The following is a 27,061-nucleotide window of genomic DNA, read 5'->3' on the forward strand; positions in this document are numbered from 1 at the left end:
GTACTTTATCCATGAAAAAAGTAAAACTAATTTAATACTAGAGCTTAGAAATGAATAACACCTAATAATCCATGGGCAAATTAAAATTAATAATCTGTGTTTTATTACTAGCAAGCCATTTAGTATCCTAAAATTTTCAGTGCAAATTGGGGCAACAAGAAAAATGATGTCTCCTAAAGTCAGCAGAGCAACACAGAGAATCCCCAGGAGCCCAGCCATTTCATGGAGGCAGAGCCTTTTACACATCAACATAATCCTTACCCTATTATGAAAATGGGAAATGAGTAGTATTAATTTACATAGCAAAGGCACATTATATTCCTTTTGGAGGGATTTTATTAAAAATTATTAAATGAAATTTGGTCCTTTGAAACTCATTTGTAAAATTACTTATATAAAACACTGGTTCCTTAAAAAATGCTAAATTAACCCATTATTAATTACTTGGGATTAATACTTGGAAGAATGATTAAGATGATAATAAATTATTTTTTAGAAGGCAATGTATCAAAAATGAACTCAAGAGTTCTAAGTACTCAATAAATATTCACAGGAACTGAAATAAAAGTCAAATTGAACATGAACTTCCTATCATGATACTCTCATGTTTGTTAGATAAAACTTCTTCCTTAATTAAATTATAAGGTGGTATTTATAAGACTGAATTGGTGAATATCCTTAGACCAATACCACCAATAGTAAATTAATCCAAGCTGTTTGATTTATTAATAAGAATGTTTTACAAATTTAAGTAACAATAAAAAGATAATATTTTGTTCTAACAATAGTCAAAGTAGGATTAAAAAACATGATGAAATATACATGTACACTAAAATTGCTTCACAGTTATCTTTAGAGAGTAGGGACACTTACAGTGGTCTTATCAAATTCAGCCTCAGAAGATGTTGGTGACAGGGGACTTATGGGGCTTAGGGATGGAGAGCTCTCGACACTGGAGACATACTCAGGATCAGGAACATATAAAACCTGGAAGAAAACATTCACACAAACTGAATGTTAATAATCAGATGGTGTTTTACTGGCAAGAACCACTAATAACCTCCAGAAATAAACAAAAAATAAAAATCTTCAGATTAAAAAATATTTATTACCATAATTCTAATAAAATAAAAAATATATATTTAAATTAATTAGCTAAAATTTGATAATATATACTATCAAGGATAGGATGGGGAAACAATAACTGTTTTATACTATGGGACTTCCTTTTAAAAGACAATTTTGCAATTGCTAGCAAAATTAAAATGCACATATCATTACAATTTTAGATATTTACTATAAAAAATCTGTATATAAAGAAAAAGAGATATGTTCCCTACGGCAATGTTTACAATAGCAAAAAGAGCAGAAACAATTAACAGCTTCTAATGCCTAGTTAAACTAAAATATATAAATACAGTACAACACTACATACATGAAAAACTCTCAGATCATGCTATGCTTCTATAAAACTTTTTCCAAAGTCAAAGTTAAATTAAAAAAAGAAAGGCTAGAATACTTCTGGAAGGGGATACAAATTAGTAACTGTGATTGCTTCTGGAAAAAGAAACTAAAAGTCTGAGAGAGGATAACTTAATCTTTAAAAATGTTAGAATTTTTTACCATGCACTACTTTGGATATTTTAAGAAGCTCTTTAAAACTAAATTTAAAAAATAATTCACAATAATTTTCAGTATGTATTAAGAAAAATTCATTTGGATATAAGTGACAGTTAATTTTCTCTTCCAGAGCAAATCTGATATGTTCAAAGCATGCATAAAATTATTATTCTTAAATTTTCTCTATTATTAGCTATGCTACAATGAATATTCTCTGTACTGTTACTTCATGCTTCTAAACACCAATGCATTCAAAAAAGATACCTGTCCAGTAACAACTGCTCGGGAGAATAACTTATTTAATTGAACAAGTTCATTTGGTGTTGTATCAAATTTCAGGGATATACTATTCAACGAATCCCTTGATTCAACCTGTTTAAAAGAAAACATAAATTACTCTTATCTGTTAAAATAGAAAAAGTCAACTAAGAGGTTTACTGATTATTAATATATTTATGGACCAATCTTACATTTGATTAATAAGTGATATTTCTATCTCTGGAGATAGAATAACTTGAGAAACTCTATGTTGTGTTAGCAAATAATCTCAAGTTATTATGATAGAGCTTTATCATAATAAATAACAATTACATGTGAGCCTCTGCTTCGGGCATTTTCAAAATGCAAAATATAATTTATAAAACACAAACAAGTGATTTTTATTTTACAAAGACTTTAAAACACTATACTATTTCTTTAAGTAGTTTCTAAAACATGTGACTTCTAGAAATATCCTATTTTATTTTAGCAAAGTATGCCTCATAGAAAAAGAACAGACTGACAGTTGTCAGATGGGAGGCCCCATTGCAGGGCTAGGTGGAAGGAAAGGTGAAGAGATTTAGGGGGAAAAAGAAAAACCTCACATTCACAGACAACAGTATGATGATTACCAAAGGGAAGGGCGTGTGGGGAAAGGTAAACAGGGCACAGGGGGAATAAATGATGAAGGAAGGAGACTTGACGTGGGGTGGTGAACCCACAGTGCAATATACAGATGGTGCATCATAGAATTGTACAACTGAAACTTACATAACTTTATTAACCAGCGTCACCCCAATAAATTCAATTTAAAAAGTATGCCTGTTTTAAACTTAAATTGCTATTTCTAATGATCTTATGTATAGATTCTGCCATTTAAATGTATAAATTTGAAAATATATTTGAGCCCTGACCAGTGTGGCTCAGTTGTTGGACGTCGTTCTGTAAAGAGAAAGGCTGCCTGTTTTGATTCCTGGTCAGGGCACAGGCCTGGTCGGGGTGTGTAGGAGAGGCAAACCAATTGATGTTTCTCTCCCTCTTTCTAAAAGTAAATGAAATCTTTTTTTTAAAGAAGAAAATATATTTGAACCAAAGTTGAGGAATCTCTTTCTGAATCATTAGTATATTTTCATGATCATATCATATAAATTTTAAGTCACGGGATTTTGCCAATTATCCTGAAAGAGAAAGTCATTTCGTCAGTCAACATATTCTTTTGGAATCCTCTACACCAGGGGTGTCAAACTCATTTTCACTGGGGGCCACATCAGCCTCATGGTTGCCTTCAAAGGGCCAAAATAATTTTAGGACTGTATAAATGTAACTACTTCTTAACTGTTAAGGAGTTGAAATTACGTCTGGCCCTTCAAGGCAACTGTGAGGCTGATGTAGCCCCCAGTGAAAATGAACTTGACACCCCTGCTCCACACCTAGGGCATTATGAAAGCTTTGTGGAGAGCAAATTTAAGTGCAACTAATGGCTTTAGTTCACAAGAGATTTACAATCTGATTGGAAAATAAGACAAAAAAGGTCCTATAAATGAAACAAGAAGTTACTAGAAGTTCTGAGTATAAATAGAGCACCATATTTGCTCCGTATTGTTCAGGAAAGACTTCATAGAAAAGATTTAAAGCAAGATCTAGAAGAAGGGATAGGAATTTGAGCAGTGGGGAGAAGAGAAGAAACATTCAAAGTAAAGAGTTCAGAAATGACACATCTGAAGACAGAAAAGGATAAAACATATTTGTGGGATACTGTCTCTTCATCCTAAACCATCCAAAGTATACTCATGAATATAAGATTTTGGGAAGGTAAGTGGCTAGTTAAATTAAAAAAAGAGAGACTAAACAGGCATTTACAATTATGCTCTAATAAACTTTGAAAGTCAGTAATAGTAGTTATGCATGTGGGTGTAAAAAACAATAACTATATTTTAATGATTTTATAAAACCAAAGTTATGCCAAATGTGTAAGATAATAATCTACTTTTGCTTCCTTCCTCTGTGCAAACCTTGTCTATGCAATGAGTTACGTCCTACTTTACTGAGATAGTATATGTAAAAGCTCTCTGTAAACAAATTTTATTTTGCAGTAACATCTAAGTTTGCAAAGTACTTTTATTAACTATTACACATTTTGATCGAACAATGATTCCATTAAAAGAGGTGATAAAAGTAATAAAAAACCAGGAATAATTATAAAACAACAAAGTTACATGGCCCAAGTGGCACCTTAGATTAGTGGAAACAGGTCTAGGATTAAAAAAAAAACACAGAATAAACGCTGAAAAACCAACATAATGCAACTGTAGTAGACCAGGTTTAAGGTCATGGAAATGTAAAGAAATTAAAGTATGAGATTTTATACTTTATAAAGACTAAACGAAGACAATTATTCAGTGAGGTTGTGATGATGGTGACAGCAGGTCAGGGGAGCAAATGTTAATGAGCAACAGATGCTGAATCTTCAAACTCCAAACTGGATGAATAACAGATTAAGGGAACTAGAAATTTAAAAAAACAGAGTTGGGTAAGGATGGAGGAAGAATTAGTAAGCGGTCTGCTATCAGTCATTAAGTATGAAGTAGCAGTAGGGGACATCCCAAGTAACAGAATGTGAATGGAAAAGTGGAAAGAAACAAGGGACCACTCACATTTGGAATCAAGAGTGGAACAGCCAACAAAGGAGATGCAGATACAGTCAAAATGGCAGCGAGGATAACAGCAATGAAGCATCATGACAGTAAAACGAAGTACAATTAATTTCAAGAGTAAATACAGAAAATGAGGAGAGGATATAATTAAAGAAATAATGGTTGAAAATTTTCCATAATTTATGAATAACATGATTCATTAGACTAAACAAACACAGAAAGCAAAATAAATAAAAATTTGTCTGAACCTAGATTTCTTATAGGGGCACTGCAGAACTGTGAAGATGAGGAAACTTCAAAAACAATGAAAAAAAACAAAGAAAGAAAGACTGCAGAAACAAACAAAAATAAAAAGGCAACAGGGGACATAAGATAATGGATTACTTACTATATCCAAACATCTGACAGAAAATAAATGTCAACCTAATAATCTATAGACAGCTCAACTACCAGGAATCATGCTTCAGTAGAGACTTTCCGGGCCCTGGTGGGGTAGCCCAGTTGGCTCCAATGTCCTCTGGATAAGTCAAGGTTTTGAGTTCAACCCCTGGTCAGAGAACATACAAGCATCTACCAATGAATGCATAAATAAGTGGAGCAACAAATCAATGTCTCTGTCTCAAATTAAAAGCAAACGAATGACTCCCATCTTGAAAAACAAACAAACAAAACCCATTTTCAAACACTGCCTGATTATCCAATCACAGATCCTTACCGAAACAAGCATTTGAGGGCCTTGAGAAGGAGGAAAGAAAACTGGAAAGAACAATGAACAGGAAGCAACAACAACAAAATCCACTGGGTTTGAAAATTAGAAAATCATTAGTGACCTAAGAAAAGGCTCCTTCAGTAGAAGGTACAGAGATATTAATATAATTAAGAAAATGATAATGTATACTATTTTCAAGGTCTAATTTTCCTTCTACTGAAAGTGATTTTATAACTAAAAACAGTATGTGTTTGTGCATATATGTGTATGTATACATAGGTATGATTTTAACTTTAAAGCTCTCTAAAGTATAATATATAATAAATTTATTCTATATTTAGGTAGTTTGGAAACACCTTTAAGTTAAATCATAAATATTTTTAAATAAACACACTTTGAAAATACATTGTGATGTTAAGATACATAGCTTTATTTGAAAAGAAATATAAGGTTATATATTTTCCTAAATACAAAAATGTTATATTAAAATTTTATATAAAAATGTTTATGAATATTAAAAATCATCATAATAGAATATAAGAGTAATATCTTAATTTCAGAATTACATTTGTTTCTTCCTTTTAACGTTTGGCATGGAAAATACAGGATTAAGAAATGAAAAAAAAAGACTAAACAAAGGCTTTCTAGAAGATGTTTCACAAAGTCTCTGGTTAATACTTACTTGATTATATCCCAAAGGTCTATTATATCATCAAGAAAAAATAATAATTTCAAATTTCAATTAACCTTCCCCATAAAATAATGATTTTTAATTTGAATTTTGCTATAGATAACACAAGTTTTACTGAACTACCAAAACAAAGAATGGTAAACTCCTAGATTCAAAACCAACTTAACTTTCACAACTTTGTACAGTCACATGGTTAGATGTGTAGATAACACCTTATGCTTCATTCCTATAATCTTAAGCCTTAATAAACACTCATGAATACATCAAGTTACATTACCCAATATTTTACTGTTTGAACTTATTGTGTCAATTCCTCAACAACACAGAGAAGTAGAAGCACATGCAATTAAAGTTTATAATATCCTTTAAGATTTTTTTTTAGATAGTAAATATAATTCTACCTTAAGTCATCTGGTTCCTAACCTTTTAAAAATACTTAAAATATCAAATTGTGAATTATAAAATATATGAAAATAAAGTATAACTCAAGGTTTTGATAATGGTTCAATTTTAAGAATTCATGAAAAAGCACTTAAGATTCAAACGTTGGAAGGTTTCACTATGACACAAATGCATGGATTGTTTTAAATTGTTATTTTCTTAATACATTATATTACCATATTAGAAAAACACAAAATAACACAAAATTAAGCTTAGTTACATAAATGCTTTATAACATACTGACATTAACTAAATAAACAAGATTTACCTTCAATCAAATAAACAGCATAGCAAACACTAAAGTCAGTTTCTTACTTCACTTTTCCATAGTAACCAGAAATGTGAAAAGCTGCCGCCAGGCAGATCTGAGGGCCATTTCTGAAGATGGAAAGAAGCTCCACTTTCAGAGATAAAAGAAACTTATCTATAAATTAGTACAAATAATCTAAGATGAGGGGTTATTCTGGAAGATTAATGTCAACTTACATTTTAAGTATTCTATCTGCTATTTCATTGTCATTAGCACTGCTGAGAATAAAATGAAGATCACATTTCTAAAAACGTTAACACTTTCTTAAAAGCCTAACCTAATGAAAATTATTGTAGCATAGGAACTCTGACCCCAAAGTAACATCAATATTAAATTAATTTTTGAAATATCTTCGTATTACACTTAATTTCTCTTCAAAGAAAAAAATCCTAAAATACAATAAAAAATTTAAGTGTTATTAATAAAAGTTGTCAAAGGTACAGATTTCTAAATAATGCAATTAACAGTCCTGGCTGGGTTGTTCAGTTGGTTGGAGCATCGTCCTGATACACCAAGTTCGCAGGTTTGATCCCTGGTCAGCATACATACCAGAATCAACCAATGAATGCATAAATAAGTGGAACAAAAAAAAATCAATGTTTCTCTCACTCCCCTTCCCCCCCTCTTCCTCATATCAATATATAAAACTTCTTTTTAAAAAAGGCAATTAACAACCCTTGACTCATTTATAGTATAAACAAAGAATATTTTAAGTAAGACTTAAAAAGACTGCAAAGATAAATCAGCTTTTTCAAAAGCAAGTAACTTACAGTATACTCAATAGTCCCTTTAGGTTTCTGAAAAGACATTCGTCTCCCATCTTTCTTGTCTAGGGTCTTCTTTTGGCCAGTGTCTAGAAAGAAAATATGAGGCAAAACTCTTATTATATTCATGTCCCTTTCAGAGTAATATTAAAGAATGCTAAATAAAGCTCACTGGGCTGATATCTATGAGATTCACTAGTAATACAGCTTGTTCCCTGGGATTCTCTGCTCTAAAATACAATCGACTGTCAAAAAAAGGGAATGTACTTCCTCCCTGCTTGCTCTTAAGGACAGACCAGTGTGAAATGCTAATAGTTGGAAGTAAGTTCAAAACATAAGTAACTGTCAACAGAAAAGAAGTTAAAAAAAACTAAATTATGAACCATTTCTTTCAACACAGCTAACCTGATTAGTTGAAGATACATATACTTATTAGTAACCAAACCACATCGAAAAAATATAACATTAGTCCTCGCAGGAGAAAATAGTTCTACTTCTAGAAATCCAATGAATCTAGAAACAGTTATTTAATTGTTCTCCCTTTGCTTCAATCTTAACTGACATTTTGACCACCCTAGAGTTTTTATGTATCTAGCTCAGCTGGGTAAATAGTTCTAATGAAGCACGGATAATAAAAATAGTACTAATAATCAAGTCTAAATTCCAAAACAGTAAGCTCTGCAATATGTAAAAAAATCCTAGTTATGTTCCTGATCAGCAAAGCTAACTCAGGTCTGTTATTAATCACACAGCATCTTCTTACTTTCTTCACAGCACCCAGTACTATTTAAATTTCATTTTTTAATCTCTCCCACTAAACTCATACATACATACACCATGTTTACTTGGTTCCATAGTGCCCCCTTGGTGTATAACAAATGGCCTGCCACATGGGGAGCATCCAATTTAAATGAACTAATATTCTGAAGCAACAACTTGAATTGTATCTAGAACTACCTTAGAACTTGTCATTAATTTTCCATAAAAAAGTAGAAAAAGAATTATGGCTCATCCACTGAACTCTAGGAGGATATACTAATCTCCATCCATCCCAGGGAATTCCAGTGTGCAGCCAGTGCTGAGAACCAATGCTCTACAACAATATTGGCCAATGATGTGCTTCTGCAATAATGGAAATGCTTTCTATCTACTTTGTCTAATAGGTAGCCACTAGCCTTGTGGTTTCTGAGTACTTGAAATGTAATTAGTGAAACTGAAAACTGACTTTTTAAATTTCACTTAAATTAATTTAAACTAAAATAGCCACATGTGCCTACTTGTTACCATATTGGACAATGCAGATATAAAATCTACAATATGGATTCCTCAATTCCATTCCTCACTAGTCACATATGAATTGCTCAATAACCGTATCTGCCCAGTGACCACCACACTGACAATAAAAACAGAACATTTTCATTACCACAGCAAGTTCTACTGACCAGTACTGCTCTGGAAAATCTAAAGTCTAGAGTTTTGAGTACATGATCTAAAGTCTGTAGTTTATAATCTGGCACCTACACCCCAGTTGAAACAGACTGTCAGATATGACTAAAACTTTGGATTGCTCTGGACCTGTCGAAAACTGCTTTTAGTAATTTGCATTTTGTTGTTACACCATTGAATTATATTAAAGAACAGTGTAGAAAGATTAGCTTTTTGAAATTAATATTTGCATTTACTATGAAGATGCTGAGAATACTCTTGTTATATTGAGGGTTTCCTGAAATTTTTTGTCTTTATTTTCACCAACAAAAATAGTTGTTTCTCCTGTCCCCCTAAGCAACAGGGTTATCTTTATCTTAGCGATACTGTGACTCATGTCTGATCACATTTCCCTTTTTTCTGATTGCTAAAAACAAAGGAAAATATTTGGCCTTTCTCTAAGATGTAAATGTGACCTCAAAACAAGCCTCTTTTTTGTACTGACATCATTCTTCACCAGAATGTATCAGGTCATTTAATATAAGTTTGCTGGTAGCCATGAAGGCAGACTTTATACGCAGAAAAAAAATGTTTGCAGTTACTTTATTTTTAAACAAACGTTTGCTTTATTGAAGTACAAATATAAAAACCTAGTTTTCCCTTAAACCTTCAACTATAAAGTACATTCTATTTATAAATCTAGTAAATTTTAACATACTTTCTAAATTGATGTTGATAGTCGACCAATTCAAACCAAAAAACTAAATATTCTTATATAATCTTATTTATAAATGGGTAATTAAATTCTCTCACATATATTAAACTGCATTTACAAATTTACTATATTCGACACTTTAATTACCTCTAACAAACCTTTCTAAGAACTCTAGTAAATACAATAGTATTAACTATAATGAATTTAAGTTCTCTTAAACATTCCAAGTTTCTAAATTTAGACAGATACTTGTACCTTTTAGCTTAAAATCACTAATGGAAAAAGAATTACACAAGTATTCATTTTAAATTAGATTCACAGGACTAATTTGTATGTTCTTAGAGACCTAATTCTCTGAAATGTAACAAATATTTTAAAGCCAACCTTATTACAAAAAACCTTATTACAAAAATAATGCTGATGAACATTTGAAAAATTTCATCATTTCTTTCACTTCTAACCTTACCATGGATAAAAGACTTACCTGCTATAGAAAGTAAAGTATGGTCCCAGTAGCATCAGTGCTACCTGGAAAATTGTTAGAAGTATAAATTATGGGGCCCAACTCAGATCACTGAATCAGAAACTCTGGGGAAGGGGTCTAACATTTTTCTTTCAATTACAGATTTCTGCAACAATGGAAAGGCTTTCTATCTACACTGTCTAATACGGTAGCCACCAGTCTTGTGGTTTTTGAATACTTAAAATGTAACTAGTAAAACTGAAAACTGACTTTTTAAATTTCACTTTAATACTAACAAAAAAACCTTTTTTTCCAGTGGTATTAAAGAAGGCACTGAAGAACATCATCTAAGAGATTTTGAACAGTATGAGAAAACTGAAGTGATTGAAATTATGACTGACCAAGGGAGGTCCATAAAGAGAGGCTTCGCTTCTTTTGTAACCTTTGATGGTCATGGGAATACCATACTGTGAATGGCCAGGACTGTGAAGTAAGGAAAGCCCGTTCTCCCATGCAAGTATTAACCAGGCCCGACCCTGCTTAGCTTCCAAGATCAGACAAGATCAGGTGTGTTCAGGGTGGTATGGCCATAGACAAAACGCCCTTTTTAAGTAAGAGATGGCTAGTGCTTCATCTAGCCAGAGGCCAAAGTGGTTCTGGAAACTTCAGAGTGGTTGTGGAGGTGGTTTTGGTGGGCATGACAAATCTGGTCATGGAGGAAACTTTAGTGGTCGAGGTGGCTGCCTTGGTGATGGTGGATATGGTGGCAGAGGGGATGGCTATAATGGATCTGGTACTGATGGAAGAAATTTTGGAGGTGGTGGAAGTTACAATGATTAGGGCAATTATAGCAATCAGTCTTCAAATGCTGCACCCATGAAAGGAGGCAAGTTTGGAGGCAGAAGCTCTGGCCCCTATGGTGGAGATCGATACTTTGCCAAACCAGGAAACCAGGATGGCTACGACAATTCCCACAGCAGGAGCTACGGCAGTGGCAGAAGGTTTTAATTACTATCAAGAAACACCTAGGGCTCTGCCCCTCATATGTAACAGGCGCAAACAGACCAAAACATTATGGCTCAAGAAGAACTCAAAGCTCCAGAGCCAATAACTCTAAGTGACCAAGAAATAGCCAACCTATCAGATACACAGTTCAAAACACTGGTGATCAGGATGCTCACAGAACTGGTTGATTTTAGTTACAAATTAGAGAAACAAATGAAGGCTAAACTAATTGAAATGAAGGGAAATGCACAGGAAACCAATAGTGATGGAAAGGAAACTGGGACTCAAATCAAGGGAATGGACCAGAAGGAATAAAAAAATAACCAAACAGAAAAGAATGAAGAAACAAGAATTCAAAAAAATGAGGAGAGGCATAGGAACCTCCAGGACATCTTTATATGTTCCAACATCCGAATTATAGGGGTACCAGAGGGGGACGAGGAAGAGCGACAAGTGGAAAACTTATTTGAACAAATAATAAAGAAGAACTTCACCAATCTGGCAAAGGAAATAGACTTCCAGGAAATCCAGGAAGTTCAGAGTCCCAAAGAAGTTGGACCCAAGAAGGAACACACCAAGGCACATCATCATTATATTAGCCAAGATTAAAATGAAGGAGAGAATTCTAGAAGCAGCAAGAGATAAGGGGACAGTCACCTACAAAGGAGTTCCCATCAGACTGTCAGCTGATTTCTCAAAAGAGACCTTCCAGGCAAGAAGGGGCTGGAAAGAAGTATTCCAACTCATGAAATCCAAAGACCTACATCCAAGATTGCTCTATCCAGCAAAGCTTTCATTTAGAATGGAAGGACAGATAAAGTGCTTCTCAGATAAGATCAAATTCAAGAAGTTCATCATCACCAAGCCCTTATTACATGAAATGTTAAAGGGACTTACCTAAGAAAAAGAAGATAAAAAAGATGAACAGTGAAAGGACAGCAAACTCACAGTTACTAAGAACCACACCTGAAACAAAACCAAACTAAGAGGACAGCTAGATCAGGAGCAGAACCATAGAAATGAAGATCACATGGAGGGTCAGCCACAGGGGAGTGGGAGAAGGAGAAGGGGGGAGAAGGTACAGAAAATAAGTAGCATAGATGGTAGGTAGAAAATAGATAGGGGGAGGGCAAGATTAGTATGGGAAATATAGAATCTAAAGAACTTGAGACACGTAGTCATAAACTAAAAGGGGGAGTGGTGGGGGAGGGGGTGTGCAGGGTGGAGGGGAATGAAGGGGGGGAGCAGGATAACTGTAATGGCATAATCAATAAAATATATTAAAAAAAAAAAGAAACAAAGCTTAGCAGGAAGGAAGAGCCAGGGAAGTGTCAGGGATGAACGCTACAGGAACAGATTTGTGGACTCAGCCAGGCCAAGCACAGTGGTGACAGGGTCTAGCTGCTACAAAGAAGACATGCTTTAGATAATACTCATGTGAATGGGCAAAACCTTGAGGACTGTATTAGTGACTAATTGTATAACAAGTTATGTTACCTTCTGTTCAATGGAAAGAGTAAAAACATTCCAACAAAGGGTTTTAATGTAGATTTTTTTTGCACTGATGCTACTGATTGCTAAATGTAGTAATAGTCTGATCATGATGCTGAATTATATGTTTTTTAAAAAATGTGTAGTTAGCCTACTCTGAACCACCTTGGTAAGTTATCCCAAAGTGTAAAGTTAGACCAATTCGTTCCAGGTGCCAGGTTCCATATGAAATTTATTTACAACGTGGTTGGGCACAGAAGTCATTGACTTCAGAAACCTTGGAGTAGTTGAATCAACAGTCCCTGTGTTGTGACCGGGATGGAGTTCACTGTTTAGAGGGTTAACCAAGTCGAGTTATGGAGTTTTACTTGGTTATTAGTGATTGCAGGTACCCTATGCAATATATTATATCTACAATGAATTATGGTACCAGATAAAATGAAGTGTATCGTCATTATCGTATGCAATCAATAAATGATTTAATATCCTTTTGAAAAAAAGAACATATAAGAGACTTCACAGCAATCCTGTGAGATAAGCAACAATTCTAAAATAGGCAAATCTACCTCATGCTTGAGAACAACTGGACCAAGGAAAAATATTACACACTCATCAGAGCAGACTAAGGTTGTATAAGATGTTCCTCTCCCTCCTCACCCCCCCACTTTAAGAAGTCAGTCAAAGAGTGTAGGCATCTAGAGTTATCATCTTCCATTGCTGACCAACACTGAGTTGTTTTTTAAATCAGTCATGCATCGTTTAATGACAAGGAGACATTCTGAGAAATGCGGCATCAGGTGACTCCGTCATTGTTGGAACATCACAAAGTGCACCTGGAGGCAGGGCCTACCACACACTTAGGTTCTATGTGGTTCAGCCTATTGCTCCCGGGTTACAAACTTGTATAGCATGTCACTGTACTGAATACTGCAGGAAGCTATAACAAAATGGTAAGTGCAATATTAAATCAAGCACAAGAGAAAGTGATGCAATCAAGACATGTAGTAAACACAAGAATATCTGAGGCTGCTACCAGAATAACATGGCACTGTTTTACAACAAAGTTTTTACTTTTTATAAGTAGAAAGATTACACCTAACAATAAAAGTACAGCATAGTAAATATATAAACCAGTAGCAGAGTTGTTTATTATCATCTGATGTATCGTATAAAATCATACTTACTATACTTATGTACAACTGGCAGGACAGGTTTGTTGACATCAGCATCACCACAAATGTGTGAACAATGTATTGGGCTATGATGTTAAGAAGGCTATGACATCAACGGGCAATAGCAATTTTTCAGCTCTGTTATTATCTTATGGGACCACCATCATCTGTGTGGCTTCTCACCAACCAAAACATTGCTTTGCAGTGCCTAACTACATTTACTATAATAATTGGTACTCCAAAACCTTTGGTGCCACTTGTTCTTCCCTGTGTTCAAGATAAACTTTTATTTTAACTGTCCCAGATACTGTGCATCTGCAATTTCCAACCTAAAATTTATCTAATTGTTGTTAACACATCCATTGGATTTTGCATTTTCAGCTCAGTGATCTTAATGTCCTTCTAACTCTAAAGAAATTTCAATGACAATCCATCTTCTCCTTTACCTAATGTGTTTCGACTTTAACATCACACATAAAAGAATTTTGCATTTATTCTTCTCACATTTTCCCTGTCTCACAAAGCCATAACTCTTAGAAACATGAACATAACACCAAATGGATTCTACATCCCTTTTTTCTTGCCTGGCTCAGTTTCTTCATGAGGAAATTGAGGTAAGAACAGTGCCTACTCTACAGAGTTGTTATTAGGATTAAATAAAAAATATTTGTTAGTGCCTGCTCCATGGAAAGTGATGTTAGCACCCATTGTCATTATTGACACTTCCCCCCAAAGACACTGTTTTAATTACTAAAAATATAAAGAAAATTTAAATAGGATTGAGATGTGTTTAAAGTATGCTGTCATCAAGTGAGACAATAGCATTGACATAACAGGGCAGTTTATGATTAAAACTATAGTAAATTAAGGCCACATTAAACTGGTTAAATCTATTTATTTGTGTTTTTTTTATTACCACAGGACCTAGCAAAGTGAATAACTTTAAAGGCTATAATAATGCAAACTTTTGGTCATGCCTCCAAATAAGAGCTAAACTCAAGGCCCAAAGAATTTTTTTTTGAACAAATAATTTACTCTAAGCAGGAGCAAGAATTGTATCATAAGACTTTAAAAAAAAAAAAAACCTCACCTAGCCCTGGCTGGTGTAGCTCAGTGGATTGAGCACCGGCGACCCTGTGAAGCAAAGAGTCGCCAGTTCAATTCCCAGTCAGAGCACATGCCTGGGTTGGAGGCCAGGTCCCCAGTAGGGGACACATGAAAGGCACTACACATTGATGTTTCTCTCCTACTCTTTCTCCTTCCTTTACTCTCTCTCTAAAGAAAAATAAAAATAAAAATAAATCCTCACTTAAGGATTAATATGTTTATTAATTTGAAAGAGAGAGAGAAACATCAATTCAGTTGACTCTCATACATGCCCCGACTGGGGATAAAACCTGCAATCTTTCAGTGTATAGGACAACACTCCAACCACCTTAACCACTGGGCTAGGGCCCGTAAGACTTCTTCTTTGTAATTGTTATTAACTAGACCAATGGTGTGAAAAGCTCCTTAATGAGTCTAAGTCCCAATTATGTTTTTCCTGAGGGGACTATGTAAAGTTGGAGTCAGCAAACACTAAAAGCCGGTAAGAGCAAAAGCAGCCACCTTGGAGCCGATTAGAAAGGCATGAGTAACACTACTAACAGTTCAGTATGTGGTTTGTTCATAGAAAGAGTAAAATCAGAAACATCTGACCAAAGTTTTATCTGGTCCTTCCTTGTAACATGTCAATGGTAAAACTACTTTATCAACATCATCACTAAACATGAAATAATGAGAAGCAAGATCAGTAACAACAAACAGCATGCTAGAGTACAACCAATGTACAAGTGTGGTCACGAGTGTATACAATAAATACTGCTACAACACACAGGACATTTAAAGAACTGAAGGGAGGGTGGCAGACAACTGGAAACTTCAGCAGCTGTTATAAAAGTCTCAAATTAGGATAGTCACAAGCAGAAGAAATCCATCAAACTGACAGATACTCATTCTGAAGGACTCTTAGGAAGCTATACTTATTCTAACAATGGCAGGGGATGATCAAATAATTGCTTAGGCACTTATTTCTTACACTGCCTTCAGAACCCTGTAGGCATAACTTCAGAGACCTACATTTTTAACCCCAACTGCTATTTTCTAGCTTTACTACTCATCATTTTCACTAGTTCTGTTTCAAAAGAAAAATGACCACTAGAATTGAGAACCTTTGATGTTACCCAATTAAGCTAATTTACAAGCAAGAAAATACAGGCCAAAAGAGATTAGCTTGTACGAATTCTTTCAGCGAGTTAATGCTAGGATATACCTGCCCACCTGATTCATGGTCCTAACTGTGACATCACAAGGCCTCTCTAACTTGTTTCAGAGGTTTGCGGGCAACATAAATTTTAAAGGGGGTCAAATATATGGTGACAGAAAAACTAGGCACGCACAATGCAATATACAGATGATGTATTATAAAACTGTACATTTGTTATTAATAAATGCCACCCAAATAAATAAAAAATAAAAATAATAAAGAATGTGATGCATTCATAAGCAGCTTTAATAGAAGAGGAATTGGTACAGTAGTTTGAAGCTGCAACTCTGAAGGAGTGGCAGATAGAGAAGTGCACTCAATACGTGTTTTTGAATGAGTGAATCAGATGTAAATGTTTGGGCATATATATTAAAATATTCATCATATTCCTCAAGTTATGCCACATATTTCAGAATTCTCTATCTAGCAGGGGTGTCCAACATGCGGCCTGGGGGCTGCATGCAGCTTAGAAAGGCCGTGAATGTGTCCCAGCACAAAATCACAAATTTATTTAAAACAGTATGAAATTTTTTTGTGATTACATGTCAAAATGTATTTAACCTGTGGCCCAAGACAACTCTTCTTCCAGTGTGGCAAAGAGATGCCAAAAGGTTGGACACCCCTGATACAGGCTGGTCAAGTGTTACTTGTTTTCAAATAAGCAACTGTAATGAATTTTTTAAAAAGTTTTTCCAAACACTTTAAAGTTCCAGTCCTCATTCCTGGTCCCACCTTTAAAGAGGAAATTCTGCATCTGGCTAATATCCTTCAAAGCAGAAACAAATTAACCCCCTTTTTCATTTTCTAATTCCATAATTAGACAAGACTGTTACCTTGTCTACTGACAAGATAGTTTATGTGAAGTGAGGAAATTTATTAAAAGGGGGCATGCTAAAACTAGATTTCAATAGTCAAATTCCTTCGAAGCTTTAATTACATCCATCCATACAAAGATCAACAAAAGATGTCCTTACTGTTTCACTGTTATAAAATGAATGGCATGATGTGGGGTTATAGATTACATATTTTTGTGCTTTTGGTCCATTTTCTAAACTCTAATGCTCATATAGTCACTCATACTGTTAAACAAGTAACAAAAATAAAATAAAACATACTTAATAACTTAGAGCAGTGATTTTCAATCAGTGTGCCCTATGCATTTTAAAATATGCAACACCTGACTACTTATCAGGGGCACTGATCTCTTTCCCCCTAAATTGTCAAACTGAAAAATGACAGCAGCCGACACAAAATAGCTGACGATTTAAATGAATCAAAATTATAACAATTTTTTAATCAGAAAGGCAAAAATACATATTTTGGTATGCCACAGAATCTTAGAAATTAGTTTATGTATGCCATAAGGTGAAAACGGTCGAAAATCGCTGACTTTAGAGGAAGCCAGTAACACTGGAGAAGTTACCATACCCTAATACTTCAACAAGTGCTTTTAAAAATTCCATGATATCAACTATTATACCATTATGACTGACAGATTTTTTTAAAGAATAGTATTGTACAGAGACACTATGATGATCGAAAACTAACCTAGCAGTGGGTATAAAGGGCAAGTGAGAAATAACTCTCTTGGTTCTGCCTCCTGCATTTCGTAAAACAGGCAGCCTTACGAAATACAGGGCACAAAATCAACTAGTTCCAGTTTAAGTTAAGCATTTTCTTTCCCATAGTATTAAGTGCTGAAGTGAACCATAACAGTTGGCAAATATCGAAAAGGCTGACCCAAACCCAAAATAGGCACAGCGGTCTTAAAGACCTCAAAAATGAAAAAGACGGGCGTCACAATCGGGTTAATAATATTCGCCTCCCAGTGGGAGGGAAAAGCGAACAGACCCTACCCTTGAAACACTTGGCGGGGTAAAGAAAGTCGGCTCTAGGTGAAGCAAGCAGGAAGGGCAGAGCAGGAAGAGCTCCGACGCACCCGGCAGAAAGTTTCCCGTCTCGGCGCGGACTGAGTGCTCCCGTTCACCCCACCCAGGCCCGCCGCCACCCGGCCCGGGGCACCTGCCCCGAGCCCCGCGACCCCTTGCCCGCCGGGTTCCCATCCCGACAGGGCCGCACAACGCCAGCCAGCCCTCAGCCCGAGTCCGCCACGCGGGAGGCGAAGGAAGGCCGGGCTCACCAGGTCCCTCCGGGTTGGACGGCGCCGGGGGCCGAGGGGGCGGGGACCCGCACCCCGGGTCCCCCAGGGCTGGCTCCCTCAGGTAGTCCTCGAAGCACACCTGCCGGGCTTCGCCGCCACCACCCCCGAACCCCCAGAGGCGGTTGGCCGTGCCCCGCAGAAGGCGCCCGCTCTTCCCCGTGATCGTGATCAGGTAGTCCATGCCGCCCCGCGGCAGGGGCCGAGGAAGCCGAGGGTCTCCCAGGCAGTCGCCACACCCGACAAGGGGGCGGTGGCTCCGAGCGCCTCACCGGAGGCGGGGTGGGGGAGAAGGCGTCCCAAGCGTGGCCCCGGGACGAACCAAAGGGAACCACGCGCCGGGGGAGCAGAAGCCGGGCAAAAGTTTTGAAAAGTTTTTGTTCTTGCTTCTAAACACCCAGACAGGCAAAACTGAGCTTCTAAAGGAGGTACACAACTCCTAGAACAGCTGCACGCGTTGAGAAGCTGGCGACTTTTCAGCAACTCGTGGGCCCCATCTGCTCCCCCATGCCCGCGGGGCTCCAATGGAACAGCCTGCCCCGCCGTGCTTGCCCCAAACCGTCCGGACGCGGCCGAACTTTCGGAACTGCTGGGGCAGTGGGTTGAGGCTGAGTGCAGTGGCCGGAAGGCTGAGTAGGGAATGAAAATAGCCCAGGGGAGGTTTTGCTGTCTTTTTATACACTTTGGGGGCCGGGTGGAGCAGTGGCAAAAAGTTTCGCTGCGGCTGGGGGGGGGGGGGGGGCGGCGCGTTTTCTCTGAGTGTCAGCGGCTGCGAACAGTCCTCAGTTCTGCCGCCTGTAATTTTGAGAGGCGGGGTGGAGAGGGGGAAGACGGGAAGGTTAGTTTTAAGGCAAAACTGCAATCATAGTTAAAATAAAACCAACCCAGATAGACAAAATGCTTCTTAGGAAGCATTATGAGACCGCCGTCGTCAAGTAAAGACATTGTTACCTTCAAGGTTCATTGTGGCGTGAATCGGGTCCTGTAAGGCAAGGTAATTAAGTGCATCAGCGTTGAACCTTACCCTCTTTTAGGCAGGGAAAGAGCGATGACTTTTGAACCTGTTCAAACGTTTATTACGCGATTGATTTTGTCACCAGTGAGGTCTGGTTATTCGTTTCACGTCTGTTTACAGCTCTTTTAGATTTTCTTAAGATTTTTTTTTTAACCAAACCATCGAAAGACTTCCTCACTCCTTTTAATAAATTGATTGATCTTTTCCCCACCATCACTGATTTCAGCTTAAATTATTGCTAAGTTGGACAAAGTTCACCCCTCTGACATCAGCATCACCTATATACCTGGTTAAAAATACACAATGTTTGGACATTTTTATATTTTTAGATTAAGATTACGTCAGACTGTAATTCCCAGTGTTTGTGAGAAAGGACGCAGGAATATGCATTTGCGCGTGTTCAGATACGCTGCTTGGGAAAGCACTGCCCCAGACCCCCCTGTACCTCCTTTGCTCCCCTTGGGCAGAGTGCTAGGTGGCTCCTCGTTTTCCTGCGATTTCTATTTGGTAAGGAAGACTTACCATGCTCAGTACTGCTTCTAAGATCTCAGAGAGGCTCCATAAGATTTCAACATCGAATTTCAAAGACTGAAATCTAATCCTGATGAACTAAATTGAAATTGTTTTCTAAGATATTTTACATCTTGAAATTAGTATGTGATAATCATACCCAAAAGTGTCTGAATATTTTACACCTGATTACATTTGGCACTTTTACATGCAGCCTTGGCAGGAACCTGTTCAAATACTGTTTTACAGGCAGTTAATCCATTTTTCCCCCGCTTCTACTTCATGGGAATCTAGAGCTGATGGTAGAAAAAAATGTATAACCTTGATGATTAAGAACTTTATTGAAACTGAGCTAAGTCATAATGGCTTCAAAATCATTTTCTTATGTCATCACCTTTCTTTTGTATTCTTTACATTTGTTGTCCAAACCATCACCATTCTCCCGAAATTGTCAAATTCATTACTCAAGCATGTTACTTCACTTTCTTCGTGACTCAAAAAGTCATAGGCCATCAGATGTGAACCCTCACTTTTCTCTCCTTTTTCTCTTCAATCTACAAGTTCATCTTCATATTTTTGCCTCAGAAGGAAGTCCTTATTCCTGCAAATGCCTCTTCTTTAAATTAACTCTTGATCTTAGTCTGGTGTCTATTGAGTATAACTTGCCAGTCTTAATTATTCCTCTATGTTATATTATTTTATTCTCTCTTCATTCTGGTTCCTGTCCCCTTATCCTACCTATTTCCTCCACATCAACCCTTCCTATCCTTAAGAAAATTTTTTTCTTTCATTAACATAATGATTTAAAAGCCATATAATTCATGTTTTTTTTTTATTTTACAAGACAGTGGCTTCTTTTTTTATTTTATTATTATTATTTTTTAAGATTTTATTTATTTATCTTTAGAGGGGAAAGGAAAGAGAGAGGGAGAGAAATATCAATGTATGGTTGCCTCTCGTACCACCCCTGCAGGGAACTGGCCTGCAACCCAGGCATGTGCCCTGACTGGGAATCGAACCACGATCCCACTGACCTATACCATATACCAGCCAGGGCTAATTCATTTGTTAAAAGTATATATAATTCAATAGTTGTTAGTATATTTACACAGTTGTTAAACAATCATGAAAATCTAATTTTCGAACATTTCTGTTACTCAGAAAAGAAACCTCCTTCCCATTCCCACCCCAAGATGTAGGCAACCATGCATCTACTTTGTCTATAATGATTAAAATTAAAAAAAACATTGATGTCTTGAAAAAATCTACTTTGTCTCTGTGGATTTGCCCTTAATAGACATTTCATATAAATGGAATCATACAATATCTTGTCTTCAGTGTCTGGCTTGTTACACTTAATGTTTCTAAAGCTTATTGATATTGCAGCACATATTACTAACTTCATTTCTTTTTATTGCCAAATAATATTCTATTATATGGACATATCACATTTTATGTATTCATTCATAAATTAATGGACATTTGGATTGTTCACACTTTTTGGCTGTTATATATAAGGTTTGAATATCTACATAAAAATTTTTTTGTGGATATGTGTTTTAGTATATTCTTAGTATATTCTTTAGTATATTCTTTAGTATATTCTTAGGAGTGGAATTGTTCATTCTTTTCTTAATAACACAGTATAAGTTAAGATATACGATGTGATGATTTAATAGAGGAGTGTATTGCAAAACGATCGCCACAGTTAGGTTAATTAACACCTCCATTAACTCATAATTACCATTTATGTGTGTGTGTTGTGGTGAGAACATTTAATATTTACCCTTAGCAACTTTCAAGTATATAATAAACTATGGTTAACTATAGTCACCATGCTCTAATTAGAGTCTCAAAATTTATTCATTTTAAAATTGGAAGTTGGTAACATTTGAGCAACATCTCACCATTTCTCCAACTCATAGCCCCTTGCAACACTATTCTTCTACTCCCTATTTCTATGCATTTAGCTGTTTTTTATAGATTCCACATGTGAGATCACATAGTATTTATCTTATGGCTGAATAATATTCTTTTCTATATATAAAAATGTATATATTCATATCTTCTTTATTCATCCAATAATGGGCAGGGGGTGCAGATATCTCCTTAAGAGAGTGATTTCATATCCTTTGGATATATGCTTAAGTGGGATCGCTGGATCATATGATAGTTCTATTTGAAGTTTTTTGTTTCCCACAGTGACTGTACCAGTGGTGTCCAGGGTTCCTTTTTCTCCACATCTTCATCAGCACTTGTTATCTATTGTCTTCTTGATAATAGCCATACTAACAGGTATCTCATTGTGGTTTTAATTTGCATTTCTCTAATGATTAGTGATGTTGAGCATCTTCTCCTGTACCTGTTGGCCATTTGTATTCATCTCCGGAAAATGTGTACAGAGGTCCTCTGCCTATTTTTAATTGGATTTTTTTTTTACTATTAAGTTCATGAGATCCTTGTTTGTTTTGGATATTAACCACTCATCAGATAGGCTGCAAATATTTTCTCCTGTTTCTTGGGTTGGATTTTGATTTTGTTGATGTTTCTTTTGCTATACAGAAGCTTTTTAGTTTGATGTGGTGCCACTGGTTTATTTTGCTTTTGTCACTTACGCTTTTGGTGTCACATCCAAAAAAAAAGCCATTGCCAAGAATAATGTCAAGGAGTTCTTTCCCTGTTTTCTTCTAGGACTTTTATGGTTTTAGGTTTCACATTTCAGTCTTTAAAACATTTTGAATAATTAATTTTTGTGTATGATATAAGTTAGGGTCCAATTGTATTCTTTTACATGTAAATAGCCAGTTTTCCCAACACCATTTATTAAAGAGACTGTCCTTTCCCCATTGAGTATTCTTGGCTCCCTGGTCAAATACTAGTTGACAGTACATGCATGGTTTATTTCTGGGCTCTTGATTCTGTTCCATTGGCCTGTGTGTCTGTCTTCATGCCAGTACTATACTGTTTTGATTACTATAAGCTTTGTAATACAGTTTGAAATCAGGATTTATTCTTCTTTCCCAGGATTGCTTTGGCTATTTGGGGTCTGTGGTAGTTTTACATTAATTTAAAAACTGTTCTATTTCTGTGAAAAAATGCCACTGAAATTTTGACAGGGATTGCACTGAATGTGTAGAACAACTTTGGAAGATATGCACATTTTAACAATAATAAAGTCATAGGTAAGAACGTGGTAAGTAAGGACTTACTGATGCCATGTTTCTGCTTTGGGCTGTTATGTAGTTCCTTGGATCCTTTCTTCCTCTCTTCTTGTCTTTCTTTGTAAATTAATAATTTTCTATAGTGGAATGCTTTGATTATCTTCTTTTTATGTTTTTGGTGTCTTCTGTAGTTGTTTGCTTTCTAGTTACCAAATAAGTCATTTTATAACAGTCTTTTTTAAGCTGGTAACTTAAATTCAAGTGTATAAAGACTCTACCCTTCTACTCCTGCCCATTTCATGTTTTTGATGTTACAATTTACCTCTTTTTATATTGTCTATCTAATAACAAGTTATCATAACCATAGTTTTTTAAAAAATGCTTTTACCCTTTAATTTTTTAAATAACCTTTTAGCCCTTTAACCTTTTAATTAATATACCACCATATTATAGTTTTAGAATATTCTGAATTTGACTAATTACCTTTATCACTGTGATTTATATTTTCTGCGTTACTAATTTGTCATTCTTTTATCTCAGACTGAAAAATTCCATTTATTTATTTATTTATTTATTTATTTATTTATTTATTTTTGGTAAGGCAGATCTAGTGGTAATGAAGTCCTTCAGCTTTTGTTTGGGAAAATCTTTTTCTTTCCTTAATCTCAAGGAAAGTTTTCTTATGTGGTATCCGTTGGCAGCTATTTCATTAGATAGAAATGTCAGCACTCAAATTTCTGATGTGATAAGCAGAATCACTGATAGACTCAATAAAGTGAACTAGTTAAAGATATTTTGTAAGTGTTAAGAAAAGACAGAAATGAATCTGTTATTTATTTAGTACATCTGGATCTCTCAATAAACATAAATCCCAAATTGAGAGAGAGCCAAATTGGTTACCTTGACATTAACCCTATCTTTATTCAAAGCCTTAGTGATTCTTTTTCCACAAAGGCTTACGCTAGCGTTCAAACTCCTTATCGTGTGGGGGACACACTTGTGCCAAAATTACCACTGCAAGGAGATTGTTGTTTGGACAGAGCCATCATCAAAACACCAGATTGTATGTGATAAAGATTTAATGTGGCCTTGCAATAGATTAGGAAAGAGCTTAGTATTGATTAAAAACAAATTCCCCTCCAGTAGATGCCAGCCTTGGGTATAATCATTCCAAACCCTACCAAAACCAAGTAACTTTTTCTCAGTTTGAAAACTGTCTTAAAAGTGTTAACTACACCCTTGTCAGAAATAACATATATAGTAATCAAGCAAGGACCCAGAAATACCATTGTTAAGAATTGTAATAGAAACTTGGGTCACAATAAGTCACATCAACTTACCATAGGAATATTTCAGGACTATCAAAGGTTATAATTACCATTATATAATTGTAACCCTAAGTACTCCATGCTTGGAATGTGGCAACTTCTGATTTTGGATCAGTTTCACTTAGTTTATTGAACAAGATAAGTGGCCAAAAGATACCGTCATTTATGCCCAGGTTGAGAAAACTAAATAAAGCTTTAAAAGTCTTTGGATCAAACCCCCAAAGAGGAGTGTTACAAAGACAAACATTCATGTTCCCTTTCTTTACAGATTTGTTTCACTGCAGGTTTCCCTCTCTTTCTACTGCCTGTACCATGTGGGATTGTGGTAGAGTGGGCATTTCTATGGATGGAACTGTGTGCATCCCACTAAGTAGTCTGCCCTCTGTCTGTTTATCTTTCTGGACTCTTCCTTTCCAACCTGGTCCTGCTTCTCTCTTAATTTTATATTAGGTCCTTACATGTTGCTAAAACTTCTTATCTATGTTATTAAATAGAATTTTGATATTTAATGTTCTTACTCTACAAAAGCTGATAAGTAAAACATATGGAGATGTATATTAAATGCTTTATTTTAATATATCATTTTTAGGTTTAATGTTAAATATTTTAAAGTTATATAATAATTGGGTTGGTGGAAAAGTCCATTTAGTTTTTTCTGTAAAATAAAAGGTACATTTTTCATTTTCATCAATCACTTTATTGATTTGGATATTTTGAGTATGTCGGCTATTTCCTCCATGGTAGAATGTTGATCGTTCTCAATTAATGTCTTGATTTGATTGCTATCAACTTCAACTGATCTTCCCAATTGTGGAGCATTGTCCAATGAGAAATCTCTAGCATAAAAGTTAGTAAAACACTTTTGACACATTCAGTCAATCACAGCACCTTCTTTGTCCACTGCGTAAATCTTTTCTTGCATTTCAGCTGTGTTTTTACCTTTCTTGAAATAATAAAGCATAATATGTCAAAATGTTGCATATTTTATTCTGTCTTCAATAGTAAAATGGCTACATGAAAATTCACCAACATTGATGGTTTTTTTAACACATGCTGAGTGATAGCTTTCACAATGCAATCTAACAAAATTATTTCTCATGAAGTTAAAGGCAACTAAGTGCTACTAGAGCCATTTTTCCCCTACTTATGGGAAAAAAATGATCTTTTTGGCCTACCCAACATTTAGTTATATTTTGAAGAAGTTTTAAATCAGAATGTATTCGAAATAATTTCCCTATCTTTGTTCTGTGTTTTTAAAATTATTAAAAAATGTGAATGCAAAAAAAGAGAACAAAATAGTTTAGAAGAGACCTCCGCCTGCTACTACTTACTACTTTCATGCCAAAATGCCAGTTTCCAGCTTCAGTCTATAGCTGGCAATTAGGTGTGTGTTTGTTTTCTCCTGTTGGGGGAAAAACTGAACCCGAGGCTCTGTCAATACAAGACAGTATGAAGCACAGCAATAAAAAGAGAACCTGTCTACAAGGCCATCCATCTCTCAGAGGAAAAGTGCTGGGCAGCACTGCCAAGTTCTTATCAATATTCCACTTGTTTCAGTCATGGTACATGAACAGCAAACTGGTTAAGTGCCGGGAATAATGTTTGAAAGGAAGAGAACCTGTTTTTCTTCCCCAAGTGTATGGGGGTTCTCTGACTCTCCACATCCCCATCCCAAACATCATGGGGGAGAGATGCTAGTAATGCCAAGTCAGTCAGCCAGAATCCAGGCAGCTGTAGGAGGAGAAGCCAAACCCTGGACTGTCAGTCCTTAAATAATCCAGCCCTGGCCAGTTAGATTTATTTTCCAATAGAATCATACACCGGTCATTTTCTCCCAGTGCAGATCTACTCTTAACGGTCTTCCCAGAAGGCAGAAGATATTGCAGTATACGTGACCAGTTCTGTACTGCCCTAACAGGCATGAAGCTAAGTTTGACCGCTTCTAGCAACCTCTCAGAAGAGAATCAGGGCACACCTACCTACCCCATGTATCACTCCCTATCCAGAGATGCCTATGGGTGCTGAGCTGGCTCTACAACTAGCACTGTCTGCAGCAGCGGCACGTGAAACATTTACTGAAGTGAGGAACAAGGACTGGTTGGCAGCTACTTTGTGCCTATCCTACTGGTTTTCTGGGAGTCAAGGAAGGGAGCGGGGAGAGGGGGGGGACAATTCTGAAATATACAGAGAAATTTACAACAACATTGTTAGGCTCTCAGAGTGAGCTGGTCCTGCTAACACACTATGATATACAAGGGGGCACACACCCCCAAAAATGTAATTATCTTCTGGAGAGCAGGTCCCTTGTAGTACAGGCTTCTCCTACTAGGTGAGTGTTCTAGGAACCCATCTGTATAAGTGTACTAGCTAGCACTGTTGTGAGAGGCTGCCTTCAGCTTCAGAGAATTTTTCTGAAGACTTTTAACACGTTTGCCCATTTCATGATGAGTGATTTACGAGTGCACTGCACTGCGTTCACCAGTTTGAATGAAAACAACATGACCCCAGTGCCCCCACCTTCTTATTGACCCAATCAAAAAAGTCTTCAAAGGGAAATGTTTTAGCCATGTGGAAGAGGTTAAACAAAAAACGGCAGAAGCACTAAAAGGTATCAGAATCAGTTCAAAAACTGTTTTCAGCAGTGGAAAGCTAGGTGTATTGCATCAAATGGAGAGTACTCTGAAGGTGAGTGAACTTTAAACGTAAGAATACACAATTTTTTATAAATAAATTACATTTTGGGTCTCCCCCATATACACACATGCATTTATGTTTACTTATTGAACCCTATATACCTGTGACATGAAATCTCCCTGCTTCTAATTTCTTCCCTCTTTAATCCACCTCTAACACTGTAGCAGGGTAA

General features: G+C 36.1%; 1 protein-coding gene across 10 annotated transcripts in view; it reads right to left on the bottom strand.

Moving 5' to 3' along the window:
• OXR1 (oxidation resistance 1) overlaps window positions 1–27,061 on the bottom strand; it is a 361,535-nt gene that overhangs the window by 53,636 nt on the left and 280,838 nt on the right. For 6 of the 10 annotated variants that reach the window (XM_053660815.1, XM_053660812.1, XM_053660813.1 and 3 more), the window contains 3 exons: window positions 7,454–7,536; window positions 1,885–1,992; window positions 874–987 (listed from right to left, as the gene is read on the bottom strand). In XM_053660815.1, the coding sequence (XP_053516790.1) occupies window positions 874–987; window positions 1,885–1,992; window positions 7,454–7,536 (305 nt within the window). Of the gene's footprint in view, window positions 1–873; window positions 988–1,884; window positions 1,993–7,453; window positions 7,537–10,071; window positions 10,323–18,163; window positions 18,465–27,061 lie in introns of those variants that run through there. The other 4 variants (XM_053660814.1, XM_053660816.1, XM_053660821.1 and 1 more) reach the window with 4 other exon arrangements.

Source organism: Artibeus jamaicensis, unplaced genomic scaffold (assembly GCF_021234435.1).
Source record: "Artibeus jamaicensis isolate MK-2021 breed Jamaican fruit bat unplaced genomic scaffold, CSHL_Jam_final scaffold_916, whole genome shotgun sequence".
NCBI lineage: Eukaryota > Metazoa > Chordata > Mammalia > Chiroptera > Phyllostomidae > Artibeus > Artibeus jamaicensis.